Source organism: Numenius arquata, chromosome 4 (assembly GCF_964106895.1).
Source record: "Numenius arquata chromosome 4, bNumArq3.hap1.1, whole genome shotgun sequence".
Lineage (NCBI taxonomy): Eukaryota > Metazoa > Chordata > Aves > Charadriiformes > Scolopacidae > Numenius > Numenius arquata.
In genome coordinates this window covers 58,897,903-58,925,345 of record NC_133579.1, presented here as the reverse complement: position 1 = coordinate 58,925,345, position 27,443 = coordinate 58,897,903, and the positions used below count along the sequence as shown (strand labels likewise).

General features: G+C 37.5%; 1 protein-coding gene across 1 annotated transcript in view; it reads right to left on the bottom strand.

Moving 5' to 3' along the window:
• Positions 1–26,639, bottom strand: part of EXOC2 (exocyst complex component 2) — a 127,673-nt gene extending 101,034 nt beyond the window's left edge. The window contains exons 1-4 of the mRNA XM_074146291.1: positions 26,577–26,639; positions 11,935–12,090; positions 6,786–6,962; positions 5,228–5,354 (exon numbers count right to left, since the gene is read on the bottom strand). Coding sequence (XP_074002392.1) covers positions 5,228–5,354; positions 6,786–6,962; positions 11,935–12,052 — 422 coding nt within the window. The 5' untranslated portion in view covers positions 12,053–12,090; positions 26,577–26,639. The remainder of the gene's footprint in view (positions 1–5,227; positions 5,355–6,785; positions 6,963–11,934; positions 12,091–26,576) is intronic.
• Between the last annotated feature and the right edge of the window lie 804 nt (positions 26,640–27,443).

The following is a 27,443-nucleotide window of genomic DNA, read 5'->3' as shown; positions in this document are numbered from 1 at the left end:
ATCTACTAAGAGATTATAAGCTGGAAGCTGCAACTGATGCATCAGCCTTACAAGAAGTAAGCGTTACTATATTTTTTAACGTCATAAAACTATGACTATATACACTACTACATACCGCATTTCTCTCCCACAGGTTTCATGGCTTTTATCACTGACGCATCTTTGTGATACAGGTTTCCACAAGTTCATCACATTCAAGGATGACATTGACTGCATTTAAGTGGCATACAGGCCACTTAAAAATAAATAAATAAATATCAAAGCCTCCAGAAAGTCTCTTCTTATGTCATGGTAGCAAGCTGACATTTACCATTAGGTGGCAGCGTAAGATCATCTGTTCCCTCCTCCCAGACAAACTGTTTTGGAAGCTGGCGTGGGAAGAGGGAAGCATCTGTATTGAGTGGGTGGATACAGAAGTATGTGGAATGTACTTAGCATGTCAGCATTTGCTTTCATGTACGAGATGGATCCACCATAATGACCTCTGCTACATGCAAAACAACAAACACTAATCAAAAATTTTCTAACCACCACTAGGTCTTACTGCTGTTACTGCTTTGCAGAGGTTGGATTTTCTTAGTCTGACAGAGTAGGTAGAAGAGCCAGGGAGCCTTTAACTGAACAAGGGCTTGACAAGCAGGAGAGGGAAAGTATGTGGTACATCTGAATAAGCAATTCATTCATGAATTTTACATTTATCTAAATTTTCCACCAACAGATTTCAACCAGTGCCTTTATGGAACAGGCATCACATACTGTCTCCCAGAACTATTTAAAATTCTGAACAATCCCGTGTTGGTAGGACGTAATCTAGCAACCTACTCTTGTAACAGCTCTAACTGCTAAAACCAACCCAAGAACTGTGACATTGCTGTTAATGTTGGCATTTTCATACCAAGTTTCCACATTTCTCAGACTGAGGTGACTACTCTGTATGCTCTTTTTCTTCCTGCAAGCTATTTAAGCCTTCTGTAAGGGTTTCTGGCTACATCTGCATAACACCACAGCCAGGAACATTCCTTGGAGAGGAAAATGCAAAGCAGGTCTGTGCCACCTAAAGCCAGCATAAAAAGATGGTGAGAGAAGACTAAAGCTTTGTATCAGTCTTTACTCCATTCTGAAAATTAAAAAACTAGAACTCAAAGGTTAAATATTTTAAGTACTTATTTTCTGGTGCGAATTAAATACTTCATAGCATATACTCAAGATGCACTAAGTGATAGCAATGTAAAAAAACCACACCTCATCTATTTGGATCAGTTCTGTGTTCTAAAAGATGAACAAAACTATTAGCAAGGCAGGAGAACAAATGTGTGCACTCTTCTATAAATATATTTGTGACTTTAAGGATCACCACTGAAACATAATAACCAGCAAGTTCAAGTTTCATTACAATATGAATAATTGCTATTTAGCAACTGAGATTCTAAGAACATCAATTAATGCTTGGAAAATATGAAGAACTTATCAGCCAGAAATTATGTATACTTATTACTTGATAAACTTGCAGGCTAAAAAAAGGTGGCTTGCACATTGGGTATACATATAACATTTAAATTATATTGGCTATGTAAAAAATATAACCAGGAAGGTGAGTGTATATCCATAGTTCTTACTTTGCATCCTTGCAACATTTGAATATGAAAAGAGAATTTCACTGCATATTTTGAGTATATATATTACTCCTACAATATATCTACAGGCAGTATTATAAATAGAATGTGATAGACCCACTATTATTACTTCCCTTAACTGACAGTTCAAACCTTTTTTTCATTTAAATCCCAGCCACTCCCAATTAAACTCCAATCTTAAGTCTACTGAGTCAGAATAAATACTTTTTTTGTCCCTGTGTTTGCCTAATAGTTTAATGAAATGCTGTACTAAAGCACTTTTGTTCATTACTTACAGGATCTTTTTTTCTAGTATATCAATGTCTCATTTGCAACACCTTAAAGTACCCACCTGAATGATTCAAAAGCTATGATTAATTTTCAAACACATTTTAATTGGACAAAGTACCAAAAAGAATGTTTTTAAAAGCCACAAAAGGAACATTTAGAACTAAGCATAACCCATATAAAAATAATAATAAAAACCATCACAACAGATAGGTGATCTAAGTCCTTTCCATGCTGTAGATTGTCTTTTCTGTATCATTTGTTGATGACTGACAACCACTTTCTAGAGGGAGGACTTCTTTCTCTCAGTCTGCAGTCTACTTACTTCCTGCCTTCTCTTCAGTGTGCTCCCATCTAGTTTATTCCTATCCTCTTTTTTCACATCTCTTTTTCACTGGTTTTCTCCCTGGTCCTCTCTTTAAATGTTTCTTTTGTTTACCACTATTTGCATAACCAATACAAGGCACTTCTTTCCCTTCCTTATACAACCACCAGACTGCAAGGGTTGTAAATCCCACCACAGTCAATGCCAAACGCTTCAGCTTCAAGATTAAAATACATCCCAACTTGCACACATTTAAAAATAGTTTAATGAAGCCAAAGGAGAGACCCATTATGCTGCAGACTCCCACCTCCTTGTATCCACAACTCTTCTTCATATTAGGCTTTCTTCTATTTTAAAGCATCCCAAAATTCTAACAATTTTTATCACTTCTAGTGACAAATTATTCCCATGTCTAGTAATGTTTAATGCTAGTATCTTGCTTACCCACTCCCTTTCTCAATTTATTATTGCCTTTTTTTCACTATCTTGTACACCTTAGTACCCATCCTGGATATCAGGTATTTGCAAACGTGTGAGTTTAACTAAACTATATTGTATTAGAGATTATTTTGTAAAAGTAAACATCACATTTTGCAAGCAAATTATGAAAGCTTCTCCACTGGGGAGGCATTTTTTAATTAAACACAGAATGGTCATCTATATTCACAACTATTAACACTCTGCTGTCACCCATAACACAAGGGCAGATCAGGCTTTTCCTCTCTACACAATTACTTGTTATATTGACTCCTGTTCCTTCTCTCAAACCGGTCATTTTCAAGAACCAGTGCTTGCCATAATCTTCATGCTTTACCTCCAATGAACTTGGAAATCAACGAACTAGCCTTGATGTTACGCTTGCCCAAAGATTTCTCTATTTTTCACTCACAAAAAAGTTATTTCCTATCTGTATTTACACATTTCTGACATTTCTTTTTCACACAAAATCTGAGGTTTCATTAACATTGTACTTTCTAATGCTTTCAAATGAAACATTTAAAACATAATATCATTGGTTTCCTATTTAACAAACATCAAAACAGATGACTCTAAATCAAACAAATCCTAAACTAATGCTGCTTAGGTTTCTGGAAGATAATTAATTCTTAACCTACCACATTGACGCTGTCTTAACTGTAAGAACTATCAATTTTGGTTGTGAAGTCAAATCCTACATTAGATTTTTTGTTAAAATAAGAATAAATTAAAAGTAACTGTGTGATAACTATTGCATTTACTGAAAGAAGTACTGTGAGAAATCTGTGAATAGAGAACTATGCAATAGAACTAGTTATCTTGACTTAGATCCCAGATAAAATACTGGAAAAGTTGTTGCAGGATTCAATGAATACAGAATTAAAGCAGACAAAAATTAGTTTTTCATGTCAGCCAGTCAATACTGTTTCTTACAATGTTTGAAAACATATTACATGGGCTTTGAGATTAAGTGCTTCATTCAAAAAAGCAACCAGACAAATGTGCAATGCCAATAGGAATGTATTACATGGGTTAAAGAACTAACTACAAAAAAAACCCCAACTTGTGGAGAAGCAAATCTGAGAACATCTGAAGGTAAAGTTTTACTATAGCCCACATTACTTTCATCAGGATTTGTATCATCACCAATAATAGCTTTTTATCACCAATAATTTTTTTATAAATAGTTGATAAAAACATTAAGACGACTGTCATCTACACTGAGAAGACAGACTTGTCAATGAAGCAACAATTAGAGGAACATGATCAAATGCAAGAAGATGTAGCTAGGACAAAGTAATCCAGGCCATCCCTACAAAATAACAAGCAACTTTGCCAGCAGCAAAAGTAGCAACTCAAAAGAACAAGCTAACAAGCCACTCACTGCTAGTTGCCAGTGCAGCTTGTGGTAAGAAGTATTATTATGATATTTTTAATCCATGAACAGGAAGGGAGAGTGGAGGAGAGACAGGAAGTCTTCTAGTAAGACTCTCCACAGTCCTAGAGTCCATATTTTAACAGGGTTGGACAACTGGAGAAGGTGAAAGAAGTACCTGCCAGAAGTGATGTCAGAGGCTGGAGAAAAATACTTAAAGAGACAAAATCTTCAGCTTATTACAAAAAAATGAGTTAGTACTTTGAAAAGAAAGAAAAACACATTTTCAAACTAGGAAAGAAATGCACAGCCAGAGGCTGGAAGCTGATGACGGATCAACTAGAAATGCCACACAGATTTTGGGAAAGTGCAGTTTCCCCATCAGAACAATGTAACAATGGACACTACAGATTTTCTCCAATGCACTCCACCTCACAGAGTATTCAGCAGATGAATACTCTGGTAATAGTTTAATTTTAAATAGCCTTTGGCTTTGGTAGAACTGGTATCTTGATCAAGAGAAATAGTATACCTGATGCTATTTCTAGGAGTTAGGCAGGTTTGGAGCTGTAAGAATGTCCCGTTTAAAGCCCTTCAATTCCATTTATCACTCACTATAAAGTTTCTATTTCAGAAAAAAATGTCATAAATTCCACCATACTTACGCAGGAAAGTAAAGAAGTCTGTGGGTTGGAAAACAGTATTAATATTTCAATGAAATAAACTAGCTGATGTGGTATAATAAATCACATTTTACAGTGCAATTTTAGCAACAGACAGCAATCTAAACATCCTTAAAAGCCCCAAGAAACTCAAATGCAACAGTAAGTATTCCATAACTACAATGTATAAATCCAAAGCCTTAGGTTATTTACCAATCCTCAAAATCTAAACATCACTGGGGTTCAATATATCAGGCTTTTAGATTATCTACAGTTCTAATTGATGATCGAAAAATGAGGATTATTAAGCAAGATAAAGCATGCACCAACAACTCTTCTGAGTACCAAATAGCATACCGACAGCTAATACATGTATGTAGTTTTAAATCTTTCCCTGCCTTGTAAACCATTAAACTTTTCTGGAATTCACAAAAGCACATATAGAGAAAACCACTAAAAAAGTGGATTAAAGGCATTTGGTACTCACTTGTCTATCTCAATACCCAGCGGATTAGCTGGACGTAGGGACAAGGGGGGAATCCCTTTGTTCCTATCAGTGCGCATGTCATAATAGTTCATTTCATCCACCCAGACAGCAGACTGATCCAAGATACCTAGAGAAAATAAAGTGCAGATCCTTAAAACAACAAGGGCGGTCCAGCACCATCAACTTCTAACATACTGAATTAATTTGAAAAATCCTGATAAATATAAAATGCATGCCTAGGTAATATATTGGAAGATACACGGCAAAACAAACTGGATGCAATTATGCTAAATTATTTTATTATAACTGCTGAAAAGGTATTCATTGCTGAGCATCAAACATTACCTTCTTACAGAGTGCAAAGTTTCATGTACGTTAAGAGCATTTTCCTGATCATGGAATATTAGTATTTTTCATTCCTCCAAGTATTTTGGTATCTGTCCAAATCTTGTCATCTACTGCTTTCAAAATGAGCAATTACCTGGAGATCTCCTTATTTGCATATTTTAGAGAAATCTTTTCTGTTCCACTCACTAACCAAGTGAACTTTGGCCACATGCCAAGACGGATGACTCAAAGGACACAGGACTGACTTTGCTTCCAAAGCCTTAGCACAGACAATGCATAAAGGTGAGGCACAGTAGGTCTTGGACCTCAGCCAAAAAAGCAGCTAGCCATACTTTTGGCCGTGCCCTTCTTTAACATCCCCATCAGATAACACCAGAAATTACCCCATCCCCACACTCACCCATTTTTTAAAATATCGATTCTCCTCTCCCATCACCAAAAGCTTCATTGTGTAACATTTACACTTGATTCACCTTTCTGTTATTAAGATCTAAGTACAACATGGGAGAAATTATGTGCTATTCAACTGTCACTGAACCACAGAGAACAAAAGCTGAAAACAGTTTTTGTGGGAACCTCTATGTTAGAAAAGATAGCTATCCAACTTCAGCAATAAGGTGTTCTGAAAAAAAAAAAAATTTTCAATCCAGAGGGTATTTAGACTGGATTCTAGATTAATCAGAGGCCCTAGACTGCTTGGCAACATCATTTCAATGGTTAGACATCTCATGAGAAATACTTAAGACTTTCCGTCTTGCAGGATGGTTTGAATTACAAGTAAGAAACAGCAGTGAGGACTCAACTTTCTGTAAAGGACTAACTGTCAGCTCAGGATTTAGGTGTAAAGCTCATGAGCTGGTTTATATTTTGTATTTCTCTAGCACACTCAGGAGTAATTACTGGATCTGTTATGATTTTTTTTTTTAAATTTTAGAAGTTTAGTGCTACTCTTACAGAAAAATAAAGGATTACTTTTCATTAGTCATTGAGGGTCTTATCAGGATATTGAGATGGGGGATTAATTTCACATATACCATGAGTTTATCTATGCATTTATTTGCACATTTTATTGATATATTGAACTTTTTCTAGACAACTGAAGATTGTCCTGAGGTGGATCCATTTTAAACATACATTTTATTTGAAAGAGGTACTCCATCATATATTTGTTTAGCAAAGAAAACAGATGTGAACTTGAACAAAAAAATACCTATTTTTTCAGGTTTAAGCAGTTTGAAGGAAACTGTTGAAGTTCCTTTGCCACCAGACTTTGTAGTAACAATAATGTCTCCCTTGTCATTTTTAGCCTGTCCCACTCGACACACAATTTTACTGGCAGACATCCATTCAGCAGTCAGCAGACAGTTGTGCCCACAGATTGTTAAACCTGGGAAAAAAAAAAGAGAAAAACCCTACTGTGAACAGAAGTATCTTTTGAAATTCTGTAATGCAAACACATTTATGATGCTTCATATATTTTACATAAATATATGACTCTCCTCCAGTCCCTTAGAGCCAACTATAGTGAAAGAAACACAGATACGTTTTTCAGATGTTCCCTAGGTGACTTAGGTCTTTTGTCCTAGTGACACTTCACGAGACACACACAGTGCTGCTTGAAGCTTATTTTAATCTCTTCCACCAGTAACAGCCTATTGCAAGTTTTACTTCATATTGTACAACAGATCTTCTGTTTGCAAGAAACTAGAGAACTGCTGTTCAGCGTTGTACTTACATGAAATTTCCATCAAAACCGCATGCAAAAAAATCTTTTATAAGACCACTCCATACTACTTGGAGTGTTACATTGGGAATATTTTGCAGAGTTTCTTTAGTCCTTTCTTTTTTTCCCTGCTATGCAATGTTTCTTCAACCTTACTTGCAGAACTTTTGTGGACACAAAAGGGTTCTTTTGGTCAAAAAAGTATTAATCAACAAATACTCTGCCCCAATCTCTTCTGTACAAAATCCATGATGCAAGGCTGTGATTCTGCTGATTTAACTGCCCTTGTTGTATGAAAGAACAGTCATGTAATGTTCATCTATTTCCTTTTCTAAATTTTCTCATAACAGAAGTACAAATGACAAACTATGAAATAAAAATCATAGAATGGTTAGAGTTGGAAAGGACCTTCAAGATCATGTAGTTCCAAGCCCCCTGCCATGAGCAGGGACACCTCACACTCGACCAGGTCATTCAAAGCCCCATCCAATCCAACCTTGAACACTTCCAGGTATGGGGCATACGTAACTTCTCTGAGCAATCTGTTTCAGTGTCTCACCACCCTCAGAATAAAGAATTTCTTCCTAATATCTAACCTAAATCTATCTTCTTTCAGCTTAAAACCATTACCCCTCAGTCTATCACTACACTCCCTGATAAAGAGTCCCTCCCCATCTTTCCTGTAGGCCCCCTTTAGGTACTAGAAGGCCGCTATAAGGTCTCCCTGCTATAGTGGGGTCTCTTAAGAGTCAAGGTTCACTTTAATATAAAGTCCAAGGCTTCCTGGTGCTTCATGTCAAATCAGTCTGACCAGCTGATCAACCTGACTGATCAATCTGATTGATTCTAGTCAGATCAGGACTCTGGATGCTTGAATAGATGGATTGTTTTCTCAGATCTAGAACAATAATTTTCATATTCCTAATCGGAGTACTGCTGCACTGAAGAACTGGCAAGATCCTAATTTTATAGTATCAATTTGGAAAACATCATCATTAGGTTCTTCTTAAATAACACCCTTACCTAGAAACATTTTGCCTTACATCCAAAATGACAAGGTTGTACTAGTGTGTTGGCTATACTGGAGTATAAATTAGTGAAGCATGGCAGTTCCTTCCCTGTTGGCTTAGCTTTTGTTTTTAATGTCTAGAAAGCTCTGACCGATTTAAAAAATACTTACAGACAGAAAAGGGTCAGCATGTGTGGCTCAGTACCAAAGCTTCACATTTACTTTTTCTCACAATTTAAGTCTCTGACATTACACAGCAGACAAATTTGGCAGTTTTCATGGTTGTCAGATGTAAAAATGCCTTGCTTCCTGCCAAAAACTATTTTGAAAACGAAAACCAAAAAAAACACACACACAAAACAGAAAGGCACTGACTCTTATTACAACTGAAAGTAGTTTTACTTGAGCAAGGACAGTAGATTTGTTTCTTAAAAGATGCAGAATAGTGGAGGGTGGGCAAATAGAAAACACACACAAAAAAAGCCTGAAAAAAAATATTTTGGTTGCTATTTATTTGCAACATTTTAACCAGGCCAGTTTTAATTTTTTGGAGGTGAAGAAAAAACCCACACATTTATGATGCATGGGTTTTAACCTTAGGTTATATTATTACTTCGCTTCTGGTTTTATGCTAGAAGCTTCTCTGAAGGAAAAAGCATTGCGGTAGGAACTAAAAATAACTGAAAGAATTTGTCTGAACCATTCTTAAAAAGGTTTTCACCCTAGAATTTCAAATGTCTGAATCCACCCTTAAATTAAGTAACACTTTAAGAACTAGTATCTGAGCTATAGCAATTTAATAGGGTAAAAATTTTTGAACAACTCTTTTAAAGATCCTTGTATCAATTATTTTCTTCTCATCAGAGGTTCCTAAAGCTCTCAAGAGAACAACATCACAAGATCTGACATTGAAATGGAGGGAAACAGTCTTTTCTGTATCTTAAAAACGCAAAAGAAAGTAAATCTCTATTAACACTTTACTTACCACACTAAATATAGTAATGACACAAGACAAATTCTAGAACAAATAAAGATGTGTTGCGGGAGACCTTTTGATAGTAGAGATACAATGGGTTTTTCCTCCAAAAAAACCCCAACTTCCCTTTAAATAAAGTTTCGTTTTAGTTTGTTGCATGGTACAAAGATCTTTTGAGACATCAGACTTGGGTTCTAGCTTTTATGTGCCTTTCAATAAATAGGCACAACTAATTCTCTCATTGAGACTTTCCAATTTTGGTTAAGCTTATCTATTGACAATTATACAATGGCCACAAAATACAGCTGCAAATGTCTTAAAAAACAAATCTAAGTGCTGAGAACATAAATGTTACAGGTATCTCCTGGATTTGACTTTTTGTACCATGAACTATAGAGTTACAAATCAAAAGTTTATTTGGTTTTAAAGATACAAAGGGATTATTAGAAGGCTCTCTCTTAAATGAAACAAATATTCTTCTATTATGTGATATTCTCTTTGCACCTATATATAAAAGTTTCTTGCTTTGTATTTTACTCTAATGCATCTCAAATAGCAGATCATAAACTTTATAAAACCCTCACTCAAACTTGCTTAAAGCTCATGCCTACAAAGGCTCGCTTTTGCAAGTATTTCCATTTAAGTCACAGGGAATATTTACATGCCTAATTTAACCATGAAAAGAAATCTTCACATGTCTGGGGCCTTAGTCACTTACTGGAGAAAGCTGAGAACTGAGGTAAGAAAAAAAATAAGGCAATCCATTATTTATTTTTTTTATTTTTACCTCAAAGCATAAGATTACTAGCAGCTACGTGCTACCAGAGTTACTCTGAAAAAATTATAAGAACAAATATTAGCAGTTAGTCAGCTGTAATATCAAGGCACAGTTCAGGAGATGTCTTCCTTCCAAGATTTAGCACTTGTCACTTCTAAGAGGATTGTACCAATGAACTAATGAGGTTATCAGAGTACATCAACCACACAAACGCACAGAAATATACTCACCTCTAGCATCATCAGTTACTCGATTATTTCTCAATAAAGATTCATTACTGTACCACAACCTTGTCTCGCAGCTCAGGAAAATACCACTTCCCCTTCTGAGAGACAGCAAACTGAAGTGAAGGGGAAAATTGCAGTAGCTTATGATTGGCCATAAAGTTCATTGTGGTGGCCAAGAACGGAATTCGGGAATCTTGATTTACAGCCACTAAGTGAAATACTGTTTCTAGCAAAGCCAAACAAAATTCCAATGGACTTCAGAGGAGTCATGATTCCACAACAAATTAGATAAATTGTCTCAAACATGAATACTGAAGTACACATATGCTTAACTTACAGAAGAAAAAAAGGGAAATTCCAGTAGCTGTAGTTAACTTGTATTTCCAGAAGATTTTACAAAGCCCTTCTGAAAAGGCTTAAGAAAATTAAGCAGCTATAGGATATGATCCTCAAATTGATAAATAGCTTGTTAAGATAGAAACAGAGTTACAGTAAATGGTGTGTTTTCACTGAGGGAAGTTTCCACAGGGTATATGCTGGGATCACTTATGTTCAATATATTCACAAACAACAAAATAAAGAGGTTACAAAGTTTGCTGATTATATTAATTTACAGAATGTAAAGACCGTAACAACTATAAGAACGTGGAGAGACCTTATGAGACAGTGGATGCACTATAATGTAGATGCTACAAAACATCAGCTGAAACTCAATGAACAAAGACACGATGCACACAGGCAAAATCTTAAATTCACAGATGACAACAAAACAACAAAAAACCTTAGTTCGATGCTTAGCAGGAGTTACGCAGGAAACAATCATATGGAAGAAATACACCACAAAAGTGGGAGTACTGTATTATGCCACAGTGCATTTGCATCCTGAACCCTGCATGTTACCAAGATGACGTTCACCTGTGATTGGTAGCGAAACCAAAAGAGATTCACTGAAGACCAACAAGAACAATCAAAGATACATGCAGAAAATTTAAACACGCTAGGACTTTTCAGCCTGGAAAAGAGGCAACAGAGCAGTGATGAAGAAGATCTGTATGGTCAGGAGAATCGGAGAAAACTGCTTGTTCCCTCATTCAATGCAGGAGCTACGGTGATTCAAATGAAGTTACCATGTTAAAAACAAAACAGCGAAGGAAAGGGTTCTTTGCATAATGTGTTGCTAAATCACTGAACTGGCTTTGTCATAACTGTTGCAGATACACAAACTGACTTTCAGACTAGTTCAAGGAACAGCAACTCGGTGACTTTCTCAATACGTTGGAAACACTTCTGACAGGAAAGTCTCCATGCTGAAATTTCCAATGCCTGGGAAAGTAACAAAGGAGCATCTTGTTACATGTACCCTCTTCGAATACACTCCAACTAGGCATTCATTCTTAGTGTTCAGCACAGGATGCTAAGTCAGGCTAGGATTCATCTAGCAATGTATGGTCATTCTGATTAGTTACACATCTAGCAGCATCCCTGAATTTATGGGTTTAAGTGCGTATTTGTGAAAAGGGCATTCCTCATACCATTCAACCTAGACTTTACCGTGCAAAAAAAAAAATTCTCTCTAATCATACCCTAAATGTGACATTCTACAGTCTCAAAAGAAGTTTTTGGTTTTTAGTTTTTTTTCAACTTACCTATGAGGTCTGTAGGCCCAGTCCCCAGATTTTCTCCTCTGATTGTCACTTTTGTCCATGAGATGCCTTCATTGGGAGAGATGCCAGTTACAAGTGGGGGTTGCCGTGCTCGAGACATGATGTTTATTCAGTTACTGAAAACTGAGTTGCTTTTATCTGTTCAGGAAGAAACAATGATTTAAAAACAATAATTATGGAAAAAATATTAAAAACCTTTTAGGCTGTTCTTCTAAAATCGTAGAGAAACACAAATGTAAATATGGAACATCAGTCTCAAAGCTTTTTTTGCCACAGCCATAAAACAATAAAGAATACCTACACCTTCTTTGTACTTCCATTTTTTTCATTAAGTATAGCTCTAGTTCTGAACCGTAAAGAAAAAGTATATTCAGAAAAATATTAAACCCTCAAAACGCTTAATGAAACTATACACACACATTCCAAATCACTTATGTCAGAATTCAAATAAGTCTATTCAATCCTCTACTAGAATGTTATTATTGTATTCCTTAGAAGATTTAGAATTGCTAAGCTAAGACTATGATTACATATTGGGATAACTTCCCAATCAAAATTAGACTTACTAGCACAGACAGCCCCATGAGAAGAAGCCCCCAGCACTTATTTGTATAAAGTATCAACGTTTACATAAACTGAAAAAAATTAAAACATTACTTACAGACACTACACTAGCAGAGAACATCAACAAAACAAATACTATCCCCACAGAGCAATAAAAACATTTATAAAATTATCAAAGAAGCATTTCCAGAAGAGTATTCCTTCACACCTGGAATTAGGAGTCAACTCAAATCAGTTTAATTAGCTCTATAATACTAACACCTATATGGTATGCATGTTATGTGGCATACATTTAGTTTACTATGCAACTGATCACGAATTCCTATGGCTTATTAGCAGCTCTGCAGCTATAAGAAGCAGATGAGTATAACCTGAAGCACATTAGGTGCCACCAACTTCTCTACACTTACAACACTTCCTAAACATAGAGCCTAAGCATAAGTACACAGGTCCTACAGAAGTCATAAAAGACAAAAAAGTTTCTTTTAAGGATTTCCACAGTAATTTTGCATCACCCATTCCATTTCATGACTCCTGAATTCTTCTACTAAGACACAACAACATCCTTAAAATTCCTAGTAAAAAAAAATAAATTAATTTGGTATTCTGGAACTTCACAAAGTTAGCTATGCTCAGCTTCTAATAGGAATTCATCTGCATTGGAAAGGTAAGTATCAAAAATAACCTATAGGAAGAAATGTTTTTATTGCTAAGAAAATCCAGGAATGATGAAACGGGTCAATATTCAAAAACCTTAGGTACACATACAGAACACTTTAGCGTACACAATTTTTAAAGTTCAGGTTGGTAAAAAATACGTGGAATATAATCCAAGCTTCATAAGACTTCTCTTACCTATTCTTATTTTGGACCAAGGTATATTTTCTATTTTTACTTGCAAATAGTCAAGTCCATGAAACCTAGAACCTCCGCAAATTATCCCGAACAATGCTGTAAATGCTTTACCGCAGTAAAGTTGCAGTTTCCAAGCACCTGAAGTTAGGAAATACCAGAACTAAGTAAGCTATATTTGTTCCAGCCAGTTCTGCATATAAAAAATACATTCACTGTACCATCATACACCACGCTTCTACACAACCTCCCCAAATTTTTTAGTGTTACTAAATAGATCTGTCATGAGGACCAAAGAAGCTCCAACTGACCAGTTTCTTTCTTCATATTCTGAAGTTGGAATGCACACTTAACATGAAGATGGAAATCAGAAAGGAGGAAGATCTTGTGGTGAAATTAATCAAATGCTGCCCCCGGAACAGGATCCTGTCTCTATCTATACTACAGATGCATAGCAGGTCACTTATAATAAAACTTTACAGTAACATTTTTTTCTTCTCAGTTTCTAGGTATCCAACTTCAGAGCACACAGCCACACGCAAAGGGAGTGTGAAATGTACCCTGAACATAAGGAATGCTACACAATGCTTGGAAATATTCAGGTCCTAAATAAACACCTCAAATCTATACATTGATTTGATCTTAAATGTCTGTTTCTCATTTTCACATATTCAAAAGAGGAATGCTATCACACATCACAAAAGCTATTTTGAAGACAAATTCATGAATATGGAAGAGGCATTTAGATACCTTGAACGCCACAGAACTATTAATGTCTTTAGAGAATTTGAGACTACTTTTGAAGAGTGAGCAATTAGTAAGAGATGCAGATTCCTGTTGAATGAGCAAAACATTATGATAATAAGTTGCAGTATGTGAGCCATGTCCAGTACACGAAGGAAATCTGGTAAGAGCCTATGATAACCCACACAACATATATCTGGAACTTAAGGTGGTTTGTTTTGGTTTTGTGTTTTTAACTGGCAAATCTCGTATTTCTTGACTGTTTGACTTCACAACATTAAAAATTACATTATGTTTTTAATAAAACATTCATTTCCCAGTTTTTTTGCAAATAACAAAGTGATGAAAAAGGAATTAAGTTATACAGTATCATATGGATGCTCTTACAAGTCTGTATGTGAAATACTGGAACCTTTTACATGAACCCAACACGAGGAGAGGAGTAGTGAATAGTTGCAGCCTGTAACCTTGTGGGTAGAACAGCACTGAAGGAGAGGAGGACTGTTATCAGCAGATTACAAAGAAATCAGCTGACAGCCATCTCCAGCTAGGGAAGAGAAGGTTGTGTCCCCTCCCTCATGCCCTACTCCTGTTTCTTTCCCAGCACTTTTTCCTCCCTAACACAGAGACAGACAGTCTCTGCCTCTCTTCAAAACTGAGGCCAGGTCCTGGTCTTGCAGCCACACTATTTCCTGCCTCTATCCTGCCGATTTTCCCTCTGACTTCTTATCCATAAGTTCAAGCAGGGAGGGAGAGAGGCAGTAATACCCCAATTCTCCTTTCAAACCCAGACACCTTGGTAACTCCTCTTCGTTACCTCCTGTTCCTTACCCTGAGCTGCCTTCTTGAGATAGCCCACCTGCACTACAATTGATCCACTTCCTCACCACAGGTGAAAGTGAGACCTGGTCTTCTGTCAAGATCTCTAGTCCTGAAGTCACAAGGCTTGCCCAGCTCTCCTCTCATCTGCGCTGTATTCAAAGCCACATTAACAGAGTATCACCCGACAAAAACAACAGGCAGCTCAATAGAAAGAAGCTTCCTAGTTCCCACTGTCAAATTTAATACTACCTGGAGCGATCAGGATATGAAATTGCAGGGAGAGTCTTGTTTATTCCTACACAATTACAAGATGCATATACACAGTAGTTCAGACCTCTCACAAAGTGACGTTTCCTCTGGAGCTCTGTGTAAAGAGGATGTTAAAGAAGAACCAGGTGCCTAAGTTTACCTAGAGCAAGGAGGACAAGCTGCATCTATTCCTCACGATCTTATCTATGTAGTCTTTGTAGCTTTTCTCATAGATCCTCAGCAGAGCTCAAAGATATACAACAGCTGTAAAGAACAGTGGGATTATGTCCCAACGTTCACACCAAGACACCTTCTGCAGGAAGCAGCATCTGTATAGATACCAGTAAGACAACATAAAACACCTCTTTTCCTTTTGAGCAATTTTTGTAAAGATTTATATACAATGTTAATCAGGAACACACATGTAAAAAAGCCATCTTCAGGAACTCCGTGGTAGTATGGAGAGGAAGAAACACTGAGGAAAACAAGTAAAATAGAAGCTACTTCAGTATTGTTTGGTTGATTCCCCCTTTCCCCCTCCCCGCAAGAAAAAAAGTCATGGTTCCCTTGAATTGCAGCCATTGTTCCTTTCAAAATACCTAGGCACACAGGTAATTGTCCTGAATCAATAACAAAACTCAAAAAGTAATATTACAACATATTTTTCTGGATTTCTAAAATTGGCACTAGATCCCTCTTCATGATGAGCTAAATAAATGTAATAAAAATGCTGAGCCTCCTGAGGTCTAATATTTCTTCTAAAGTATTTCCATACTTACTGAAGAATTGCTTTAAAATACCTCACTGGAATGAGAATACCACAGTAAATCTCAACACATTACAAAAGCACTACAGCACTGAAATACTCTATTATTATTATTTTAAAACAGCAATTGGCTTCTTTTATTTCAAGGAGTAAGTGAAGGAACTCTATGGAATCTGCCTTTACTACAAATATCAAACAAATGCTTGGGAGCTTTCAATTAATTTATAGTATTTCCTCTCCTTCATGACAAACATGACAATAGTTAAAATAACCAAACTGCTTATTTGAAAGCCTAGCCAGTATACTACTATGGCCCAAAAGTAAGTTTCTAAATTTTTTTTAAATATTTAAGGCAAAGTTGAAAAGAAAATTACTTTTTCATTTCATGAAAAGATACAATCATCTAACTAAGAGCTTTTGTTGCAATTCTATACATTGCCCTAAAGATAAATTCTATTATTTACAAATATGTATTATGTAAATAATAATAATAATGATGATAATAGTTTCAGAAGCAGCCCTCTTACTGAAAGACTGTTTCTTATACAGACTAGGGCATATTGCAGAAAGACAGTTTTCTATACAAGATATTTCCTCTGAGGAGCCAGGCTCACTGAAGAAGTGTTAACAAGACTATTTTTTTTTGCAATGGACAATCTTCTACACTAACAGAGATCTCTTTCCCTCTTTACTCCTCCCCCATCCTTTTTTTTTTTAAACTTCATTTCCTCAGAATATCTCCCCAACAGTTTAACATGGCTGACATCTGTTTGACTGCTCCCATGATCTTGCCCATATTATTCTATTATTCTGTCATAATTCTTGTTATGAAAGTGCAAGGAGTTAGAAAGCCTCTGCAAAGACCACCTACTACAAAGCGATCCTGAAAAATGCCTTTCATAAACATCATCTTCGTCTTTACATGAGCTTCTCAAATAAACTGTCCTCTCACAAAGGTTTGGTTAAAAAAAAATAAAAAAAAATCCAGACAATTCTGAGCATTACAAGCTTGCTTAAAGAGGGGACATCTTCACTCTTTATCCTAAGAAAAGCCACTCTAAAAACAAATAATGAAGAAAAGAAATATAGCCCAACATAAAGGAAAATACAAGTCTAGTTGCTTTTTTGACTTTTGTAAACCTTCAGTTGGTTTAAAGCAAGAGTTCTTTTATGAAGTTTCCCCACACAATTTTCAATGGCAAGCAGAGAAGAAACACAAAGTAAAATGCCAATAGCTACCATATCTGTTCTGTAAAGCAGAGCACTGCTTACCACTCTAGTAGAAGTACCAGAACATGAAATAAGCGAACAACAGAAGTTCAGGATTTAAAGATATTAAATTGGCTGGTAAGTTCAAATCCCAAAGTAAAACTACAAATATTATGAAGGCATGGAACTTCAGAAGGTGAGTAACAATCAGGTACCACCTTACAAATTACATCAGTGGAAAAATTAGCAGTTGAAATGTTTTGGAAGTCAGAAACTCCTTTTTAAAACAAGACAGCAAGTTGCTTCCAGTGACTGAAAATTCCGTTAAGTTAAAGTTTTCAGTGGTACTTTGTCACAGACACTGAACTTAAAAGACTCTCTCCGAGGAAGACAGACTCAAGGTCAATGCAAGTGCCATGGTCATCTAGCAAAGGGAATATAAGCTGTCAAGAAGAGAGGAAAGAAAAAAGCCAATTTGTCATTGCTGAGAAAGTCTAAGGTACAAGCATGCATGCTAGTGTTCAGGTATCAAATATTTATTTGTTCTCACTCATTTATATGTGACAGAATACAATTTTTAAAATTTTGAGGCAGGAACAGGAGGAATGACCAAAGCATCGCCCATGTTCAAATCACAGTATGCCTCAGATGTTGTTGTTTACTTTCTAAAAAAAACCAAACAAACCAACCTGAAACCAGTAGGTGAGATACTCTTATCACGCTAGCATCACAGCACTAAATGTCTTCCAAATGAACAGATTTATGAAGCACCCTTTTTTAAACAAGCAATAAGTACTCAGATTCCAGAACCTAGGTGATGGCCTTTTCACCTTAAACTACACAAACTTATGCTTCTACTAAATAAATCTAATAATTTGTTCTCCCTAGAAAACCCAAAGAGTCCCCCGAGTACAACACACTACGACAGAGTCAGTGAAGGGACACAGCAAATGACCCCAAGAAGGACAAAGCAAAAAGTTTCCTACACATTTGTCCTCAAAACCATTACAAAATGATGAAAACCACTATTGCAACCTTTTTCTGTGCTTTATCTTCCCAACAATATAAATTCAGACAGACAATCTACATAAACCAAGATTTAAAAGCATCCAAAAAGCAGCACTGTGAAAATAACTGACATTTATTAACCCCTCTGGAGATCTTCAGAGCCCTAGAATTTCCACAGCCTTCAACACTGCATTAATAATACAAAGTCCATTCCTGCAAGCCTGCCAGAAAAGACTGGGAAGTGAATAAGCTAAACAATGCCGAAATTCCAAGTGATATTAAGAATCTATGCATGTTTATTTAAATAATAAAAGAAGACTTGTCAATTTAAACAAGAAGTGCTCACGAATCTTACATTTAGGGAGGAAAACACTCTTCAAAACACCACTAAGCTACTTATAATGAAAAGATGAACAAACATAAAAAAGGGGGTAATTTCACCGTCACACAGAAAAAACAAAGCCTCATTTGTCTTGCCCTGTCATATCCGGCATGTTGATTCAAGCCAATATTAATACTGACAAACATGTTAACCTACAGGACAATGTTACATGCCAAAATCAGTTTCAATTTGGGAAGATGTGCAAGTTTTGCGATGGAGAGGGCAAATGAAAAAAAAATAGAAGATTTGGAGTATTAAATGACATCATACGATACCCTTCTCTTTATAAAAGGGCTCCCGAATATTCCAATCGGTCGTGAAGGGCATACTAGATATTTTAGTTTTAGGGTAGCCAAGGAATAAGCGCAGCGGTTTTGCTTTCACAATCGCAATTTTCTTCAGTATCTCAGAGGTCCTGCTTTCTTTAACCCAGCAAGGTACATCTTCATGGCTATATATCTCGCCAGAGCGAAAGCAAAATAATCACAGCACTCAGTGATGCCATTAACATTTCTGTGTCACAAGGGATGAAAAAGCCCGACCCGAGGCAGATGCTGGGTGAGCCCTCAGCAGAGGAGTTCAGCGCCCATCACAGGCTGGGCTGCAGCTGGGAGGGATTGACACCGCTAACTGCGGAACCCGGCTCAGGAGAAACTCCGGGCACGGTTCCGGCATCCGAAATAAATTAAAGTAAACAGTGTTTCTCTCTCTCTCATCCACCCTGTTAGCAGCCTCTCGGTTGAGCTGGAGACCACACACCCAGACCACACAGCACCAGCTGAACTCCCTCGCACGCAACATCTCGAAGCTGTCACTCTGCTGAGGTATGGGGAGAAAAAGGGGGGCAGGAGTGCAAGTGAGTGTGTGTGTGTTTAGGAAAGCTGCTTGCTCTCTCCTCCTATCATTACAGCTGGTTATGTTTTGTGTGGTTGGGAAGGAGGGAAAGAAGGGAGGGATAAAAAAAAGACCTATAAACCTCACTAAAAAAACATACTGGTCTTGGCCTTTTGTAGTAATGATTTGCACTCCTCCTGTACTAGTTTAGTAGCTGATGAAGGGCTAACAAAGCATCCATTTAACATCAATTAACCTTCTATCTATCACACGTCAAAGAAAATAATCTAGACTAGTATAAATCCATTTCCTTGTACATATTAAAAGACAGCACCTTATCAGTTATGATGTACGGCATTCCTATATACTGATGCCTTTTTACATCAGGAATTTTGACATGTTATTTATTTGGGGAGGGTAGAGATTCCCCACAAAGAACAATTCACCGCACAAATGCCATTACAACATCAAAATGTCAAAATTTTCGACAAACATTCCATTGTAAAATGAAGTTTTGTTCATTAGTATCTTACACCATAAACAACCTGAAGGAAATTAATGAGCCTACATATAACACTGCCTATGTGACCCAGCAGCTAGAAGTAAAAATAGCAAACCTCTAAAAATAGATTAAAAAGAACATTAATCTATAATACAGATGAACAGAGATTTTTAAAATGGGGGAAGAGGGGAATTCTTTGTTTCTTTTAGTTCAGACCATCGTTTAATCTGCCAATTATATCACCCGTTCAACCAGAAAAAGCTGAATAAAAATTTTGAAGAATTTTAAAATCTATTTTAGTCAGTCCGCTTTAAAAAAAGATGCCCTTCGCTCCACTCCTCTGCTACAAACACACATACCTCCTCCAGCAAACTCACCAGTACACAAATTTAATTTAATCCACATACACAGTCTGAAGAGATCAGAACCACACAGTCACATTTTCACCTCAGCTCAAAATCTATTTACCTAAGTGACAATGACAATCTCCAAGTACCACTAGTAAAGAAAACCATCAATACTACAATAATCCAAATGTCAGTATTAGCCCTATAAACTTGAAGTAGGACATTTTTGTTGAGGAAAGCCTTAAGAAAAACTTCCTAAAAATCTCACCTTATCAAATATATTTTCAAAAAAAGTTAGCTTTAAAGTTCCATAACTTCACACTGAAAATAAATTACTCTCCCAATTTATTAATTAGGTCTACATGCTGGCTTATACCAGTCCTTGAATGAACACTTTTGCTAGTATAGTCAACATTACAGCACCTATTCATTACCAAGACTCAAGTCAAACCAAGTTAAGTTTTCTGAATGTCTGTTCTGGTCATACTGAATTGGCTAGAAAAGGGCGATAGCATAGAAGAAAATGTAATTTAAGAAAGTCTCAACACAGATGTTTCTCCCCGAAATTTCCGCTATTTTCATTATAAATTGCATTACAACTCAACAGAAATTAAGTCAACTACTTGGTTAAAAGCTTCTGTATTTATTACGTGACACATCACTATAATCTAGCAACGTTGTGAAGGAAAGCCTTAAACATCTATATATAAACATATATATAGAAAGAAGTCAACTCAGCTTTACACAAAACCATAATCACAGATGGCCATAAATCTCCCATTAATTTCTAAATTCTCACAAAGCACATGCTTTCCTACATCTGCTTCTACCTCCAACATGCAGCAGTTTGCTTCATCTAGAAGCCATTCTCTTTACTGTCCTACAGTTAAACCATTCATCCCTCTTTTGTTCTGAAGTTATTCATCATTTTCTGTGCATTTAGTTGTTAGGAAAATGGTAAAGAATCTTAATACCCTCATCATCCCTCTATCTTATGTTACTCACCGGCAGAAATTCAAAAACAATACTTCAAGCATCAAAAATTTTCAAATATGTTTATGCAAATGCATTCAGAAAGATCCAGAAGTTCAGAAAAATAAACTAAATAAATCCCAATGGGATAGGATTATTTTTTTTCTAGAGAAAAGAAACAAGACACCCCAGATTTTTTCTAAGCCCTGTAACTATACACAATATTCTTTACAAAAACATCATATAACCACTGTAATTACACAATTCACATGGTTGAAGTTTTAACTTGGGAGCTTGTAGGTAGGACAGCAACGCTAAATTTAACATTTGCCATATGACTTCTTTGGCAGTTCCTTTTGTTTCAAAAATATTTAAAAGATGAGACATGCATTTGTGTTACTGAGATTCCTGTACTTTCCACGTTCTCTCCCAAATACCTCTTTCCAGCCTCTGTGCAGGGAAGCACTCGAGCCATGTGCTATAGCATCTTTCTTTATTCACATGGTCAAACACATGCCTAAAAATTTCACTGAGAGCCTTCATACACAGGTATGTTTCTGATATATTTCAGCCTGCCTCTGCCTTACATACTCTCAATCTTCATTTCCACTCATCCACCTAAAATTCCATCTCCTGTATGAAACTATCATGCTTTCGGAGTAGTAAAGTTGTCTTGTGGGAAACAGAAGTTCCCCTGCCTTCTATGCTGATGAAAAGGAAACAAGAGAAAAAGCCATCAGCTATATACATAATTCCTTATCATTTTTGCCAAAAATCTAATATTCACTTTTCCATCAAGAAGCGAGGTACAGTTGTTAAAACCAGTGAGACTTAAAGTGTCACAAGACTCACAGAATTCTTGAATAAAAAGATATAAAGTCATTGCTTTTTTAATTGGGGCATTTTGAGATTATCTCAAAAAATTAGTTTAGTTTGTCCTCAATACAAAAATGGGCATTTAAAAATGAACTTTTGCTCAGCATAGTCCTAAATCTTTAACTGCTACAGGCTTTTTAATGAACTTCCACATACAGGGTACATTGCTTTTGGTCTGCCACAAAGCGAAAGAAAAAATACTAGTCTAAATACACTTAAAAATCACAGATTCATGTTGTAATCTGATCTACAGACACTGTTACACTGCCTGAGTCCCCACTGGCTTCTGCACAATATAGCCCAAGATCTGCCTTAGACAGTTAAACTGAAAATCTGGGAATGTGTAGTTCTCTTAAGGTCAAGAGAAAACCAGGCCCATTAAGGGCTTGGTGTCTCAGAAATTTTGCCTTCCTTAAAAACAAACCAAACAAAATTAGAAAGGAAACACAGACCTTCACACCCATCACTGAGTGCAATCACAGCATTTTCTGCTGAAAATGGTGAACGTACTGTCTGCAGATTAATTAACACCAAGTGTTGTCCAAAAAAAGGCCACAGTGATCAATTTCCTTTTGAAGAAAAAGCACTAAGTACTTCCACAATAATATAAAAAGTACAATTACAAACAATTTCTCCATTGGAGGGAGAGGAGATGTTTGACTTAGTGTTGCTTAAAATATTAAATACTTAGATTACCTTTCCCTATGCAAAGCATGTAACCCACCAATCACACAATTACCCTCATTTTCAGGCATTTCTCTCATTACTGACTTTCTAGGAAGACTGCTTCCTTCCTTCCTCACTCCTGGCCACCCCACCACCACCTAAGGAGATCACAAAAAGTTCTCCCTCCTGCCCTTCCCTCTTCCTTTAGCTTTTGACATTGGGAGAACAATCCAACTACCTTTGAACTAAAATACTGATAGGAATTCTAGAAAATAATTTTCAGGTTAAGCTACAAAAATTTTAATCAGCTTTATTTTTAAATTGATACTTTACAAGCTGTAAACGCAGACTTTTGTTTTCACATTCAGCACAAAAAAAGATGCGACATCAATCTGACATGACTGTGCTACGCATGTGCTGTCTAATCATCCTTCATCCTACAAGCACCTTTACAAACAAGATTTCCCTCATTACTAAGCACTGTATTTCTCCCCTGGGAAAAGTAATTTGAAAGACAATGTTGCACAGCACAGATTTACAGAATGTAGGTGGTTCAAGACAGAAGGTCAAAGTTAAGATGAAGAGCTAATGCCTGACTTCTGCTAAAAGATATTAATTTAGCTGTTTTCAGATTTTGAACCTTTAGTGTACTTTTAAGTACAGCAGCAGATTCCACTCTTACTGAAAAACTCACATAGACAATAAATTCACTGTAACATATACGGTCTTCCAAGCATTATTTTCCAGTCCTTCATTGTAAAATGAAATACTACTGATTTCTCCTGCGGAAGATTTTCTGTGCCTGTTCACATAACTATGTAGTGACGTACAACCATTCAAAATACACGTAGGTAGTGTCTGTGCTTCACAGGCTCTTTTGCCCTGGAGTACAAAACTGTAACTGTAGATTATTTCATGGTTACTTTCAATAGCTGTAACAACCCATGTTTTTAAGAACAGCTTTTATACTCAGTCTTCTGCTAGCATCCTATTGAGATACTACTTTTTTATTTTCTATTTTTTTTTTTAAGTGAAGTAGGAAAGCAGAAAAGCACAGAATAAACAGAATTAAAATAACTCAAAACTGTTGTTTAGTTTCAAGTACAGTGCTTAAGACTTACTGGATTTACAGCTAAACATATCAGTACATTGAAAGAAATTGATTAAGTATAATTTAAAACAACATATCTCAAAGTTTTCATCACTAAACGAGGTCAGTGGCCTCTGCCTTTCTAGTCAACCCACTTAATTTGCTTTAGTCCAGCTTCACTGTGAGGAGTAGCATAATAAAGAACGGACTGTATCAGTGGATACATTTTCTTTTAAATAGAACCTCGGGAAAACAATTGGAGGATTACATATTTTAACATCTTTGTTGTCCGTTTTTGCCTCAAATGCTCTCAACACCTAGCAAAAAAACTATGATCATATTTGCAAGAAATCCTACAAATCAAAAAAAAAAAATATCTGAATACTAAGAGATTCAAAAATACTTAGTGAACAGTACCTTTTGTACGGAAGATGAAACTGTTTCTCCACACAATACCCACTACTCTAAGGGCAAGGTGTTGAATATTTTACTTTAAAGTCTTATTTTTAATTTTTTTTTAAAGGTCATTACTTAGAACTTTACAAGTTTTTCAAATTAATTCTAAAAATGTCCATTAACTTAGACTAGACATTAACTATTCAACACTAATATCCAATAAAGCAATTATAGCATTAAGAAAACCACCCAACTATCAAGTTTGTAAAAATACTGTAATTTATTGAATGAAGGCCATGAAAATGTAAGACAACTTTACATTTTGTTTAAAATAAACAGCACAAGTTTGATTAGTAACATGCTTTTAATTAAATAGTTTCACCTCTGACACACACTAAAAAAAGTTAAGTTTTCCACACAGGAAAAAACCCTTACTATCACAATGTAAATTAATGGTATTTTCACTGAGATAAGTCATACCAGTATAATGAAAATCATTGCATCCTGTTTTAAACGACATTTAAGACAACAGAAAACCCATCTAAGTAAAAATATTGTTGTCCGAGGGTGGGCATAAATCACAAAAACTGTAAATTAAGTTATCCATGGGAAATAAATCAGCAGTAGGATATGCCTTTTGCTCCTTCTTGCTGGGTCAGTGCAAGCTGTGATATAGATATAGAAATAGGGAATAAAAAATTACAGAGCTTTTCTTCTTCAGGTGAGCAAGAAAACAGACTTGTTTTCCTAAACCACAAGTTTGTTTATTTGCAGTTTACATTAAAAAAACAAACTAATAGAAGCCCTTTAATTGTTTTCACAACTTTACCAAAAGCAAAAACAAAACAAAGTTTACAGTAATGAAATGCACACAAAACACTAAGGGAGAAAAGAGGCTGTTTACTTATTTTAAGAATGATCAGAAAGCATGGAAAGTTGAAGTGAGATTACGATTTTAAACTAAACTTAAGAATGAATATTTGAAGTTTAGATTTATTCTGATGTTCTATCAGAGGTAAAATGGCTTAATACTTCACTGGCTTCCAGTTAAAAGCTTTCGAGTGTACGGACAGCAGCTGTTAATCCACAATGAGCAAGCAAACTGTAGGAAACAGAAAGCACAGAGGGACAAAAAAAAAAAAGAAGGAAAAGCTGACAGTGTAGAAGGAATGCTATTTTGAAAGCCAGTGAAACTGTACAGAATGGGAAGCTCCATTTTGGAAATCGGATCATCCCCATTTTCAGATATCTACTCCCCTTGATAAAAGATCCTTTTCAGGTTCCTAATAAAGACACTGAAGAGTCAAGGAAGAAAGGTGTTTGGTCACTCAGCTCATGACCCTCCTGGACTGCAATGCAGTCCAAGTGAGGGAGAAACGTAGAACTGGGTAGAGAGTAGAAAAAAAATATATTGTCACAGAGGAAGCGTAACACTCCAGTTAGGTATCAATGAAAGCAATCATCTCTCAATCATTATATGTTGTTTTGTTACACATTCCTTACTATGGTGCTTTCTCACTGTACTTGCCGAAGTACACACTCATTTTGGGGGAGTTATTTCTGAAGCTTTACAGTACCACTGAATATGAAGTCTAAAAAAAAAAAATCAGATCTGCAAGTAAACAGCTCTTCAGAGCTCAGACCTCACCTCTCCCCTGCTTATTTCCTCTACTCTCCCCGGCCCCAGAGTACCCAGACGCAAACACTTCTTTGAGCTGCACGATTCAAGACAGTCCTAGATACGCCTCGTTTCATCATACAACCAAGCGGGCCCGGGGCTGTCAGTAACGAGAAATAAAAGCCAAAGCCCCTGAAATCGCTGCCCTGCCCGCTGCCTTGCGGGGCCAGCCCCGCCAGCCCTGAGAAAGGCTACCTCTTACAGCCACCGGCCACCCAGCAAACTCCCAGCCGCCAGCAGCGCCCCGTGTGCCCCCCGGGTGGAGGGGTCTCACAGGCGGAGACCCGGCTCCTGTCACGGGGCTGAGGGAGGAAATTGACGAGCGCGGTCGGGCGGCGACAGGCGTGCCGCTGCCGGGACGGGTCGCCGCCCGCCCACCGCTCCCTCGGCGGGACCAGCAGGTGCCTTCAGGGGGGCTGAGGAGGAGCCGCCACCGCAACCCAACGGCCGTTAACGACAATTCCGTCCCCATCCCCCACTCCCCGGACTGAGGCGGGGCCTAGGACGCGACACTCGATCCCGCCCGGCGGGCGAAAGCGAAAGCCTCGACACCCACACCCCCCCGCCCCGGGGAGCGGGGGAGGAAGAAAGGGGGAGGCCGAGGAGAAGGAGCCGGAGCTGCCCGGCGGAGGAAGAGCGGGGCGGGAGGCCAGAGACTGTCACTCACCGGCCGTCGCCGCCGCCGCGTTCGCATCCGGCACCTGGGGCAGCTCCAGCTCCCGGCAGCGCCACCACGTCCGGCGGGCGCAGGCACCTCTAGCCGCTGACCGAGATAAGTCGATGGAGCGCGGAGCGATCGAGCGAGGGGCTGGGGGGGAAGCCGTTCCCGGGCACCGCCGTGCCCCGCAGCCCCGCCCCCTCACCGGCATCGCCTTCGCCCTAGGTCGCGCGCCCTTCCCGCCTCCATCTTGCCCCGCACGGGGGGCGGCGGGTCTTTTCCTCCTGTGAAAGAGAAGCCAGGGGAGGATAAAATCGTAACAACCGGCGTGACAAGGACAACGGCAACAGCGATAATAAATAATGGTAAAAAAACCGGCCCCGAGTGCGGTGTGGGGGTCCCAGCAGGCAGTGTAGGGTCCCCCCCGCCGTGTTATAGTGTGAGGGGAGCGCTCAGCAATGCAAATCCGTCCTCCTTTCCCAATGAAAAAGTAAAAATGTTTCATACCAAACCTGCTGTCGGCCTCGGGGCGGGGGGAACACCTCTGAACACTGGCACTTCTTCCTTTTGGAAGGGATGAGGAGACCTCCCTTCCTTTTTTTTTTTTCTTTTTTTTTTGGATTGTTCAAAATTCAGTTGTGAAAGCCAAAGTCTGACAAAATCTTAATGGGAAGGAGAGGAAAAGCAATCAGAAGAGAGAAAACGCAGAAGGAAGAATCTGTTGCTCGGTTTTGCCAAACCAGACCCAAACAGGGACATTAGTGGGAAAACAAATTGCCTTTCATAAAACCTCAAAGAACTTAAGCACCGTAAAAAGCATTTTGGCCAAGAAATTTTCCTCACTCTTTTCCAGAGGTTAAAGCTGCCCAAGTTAAA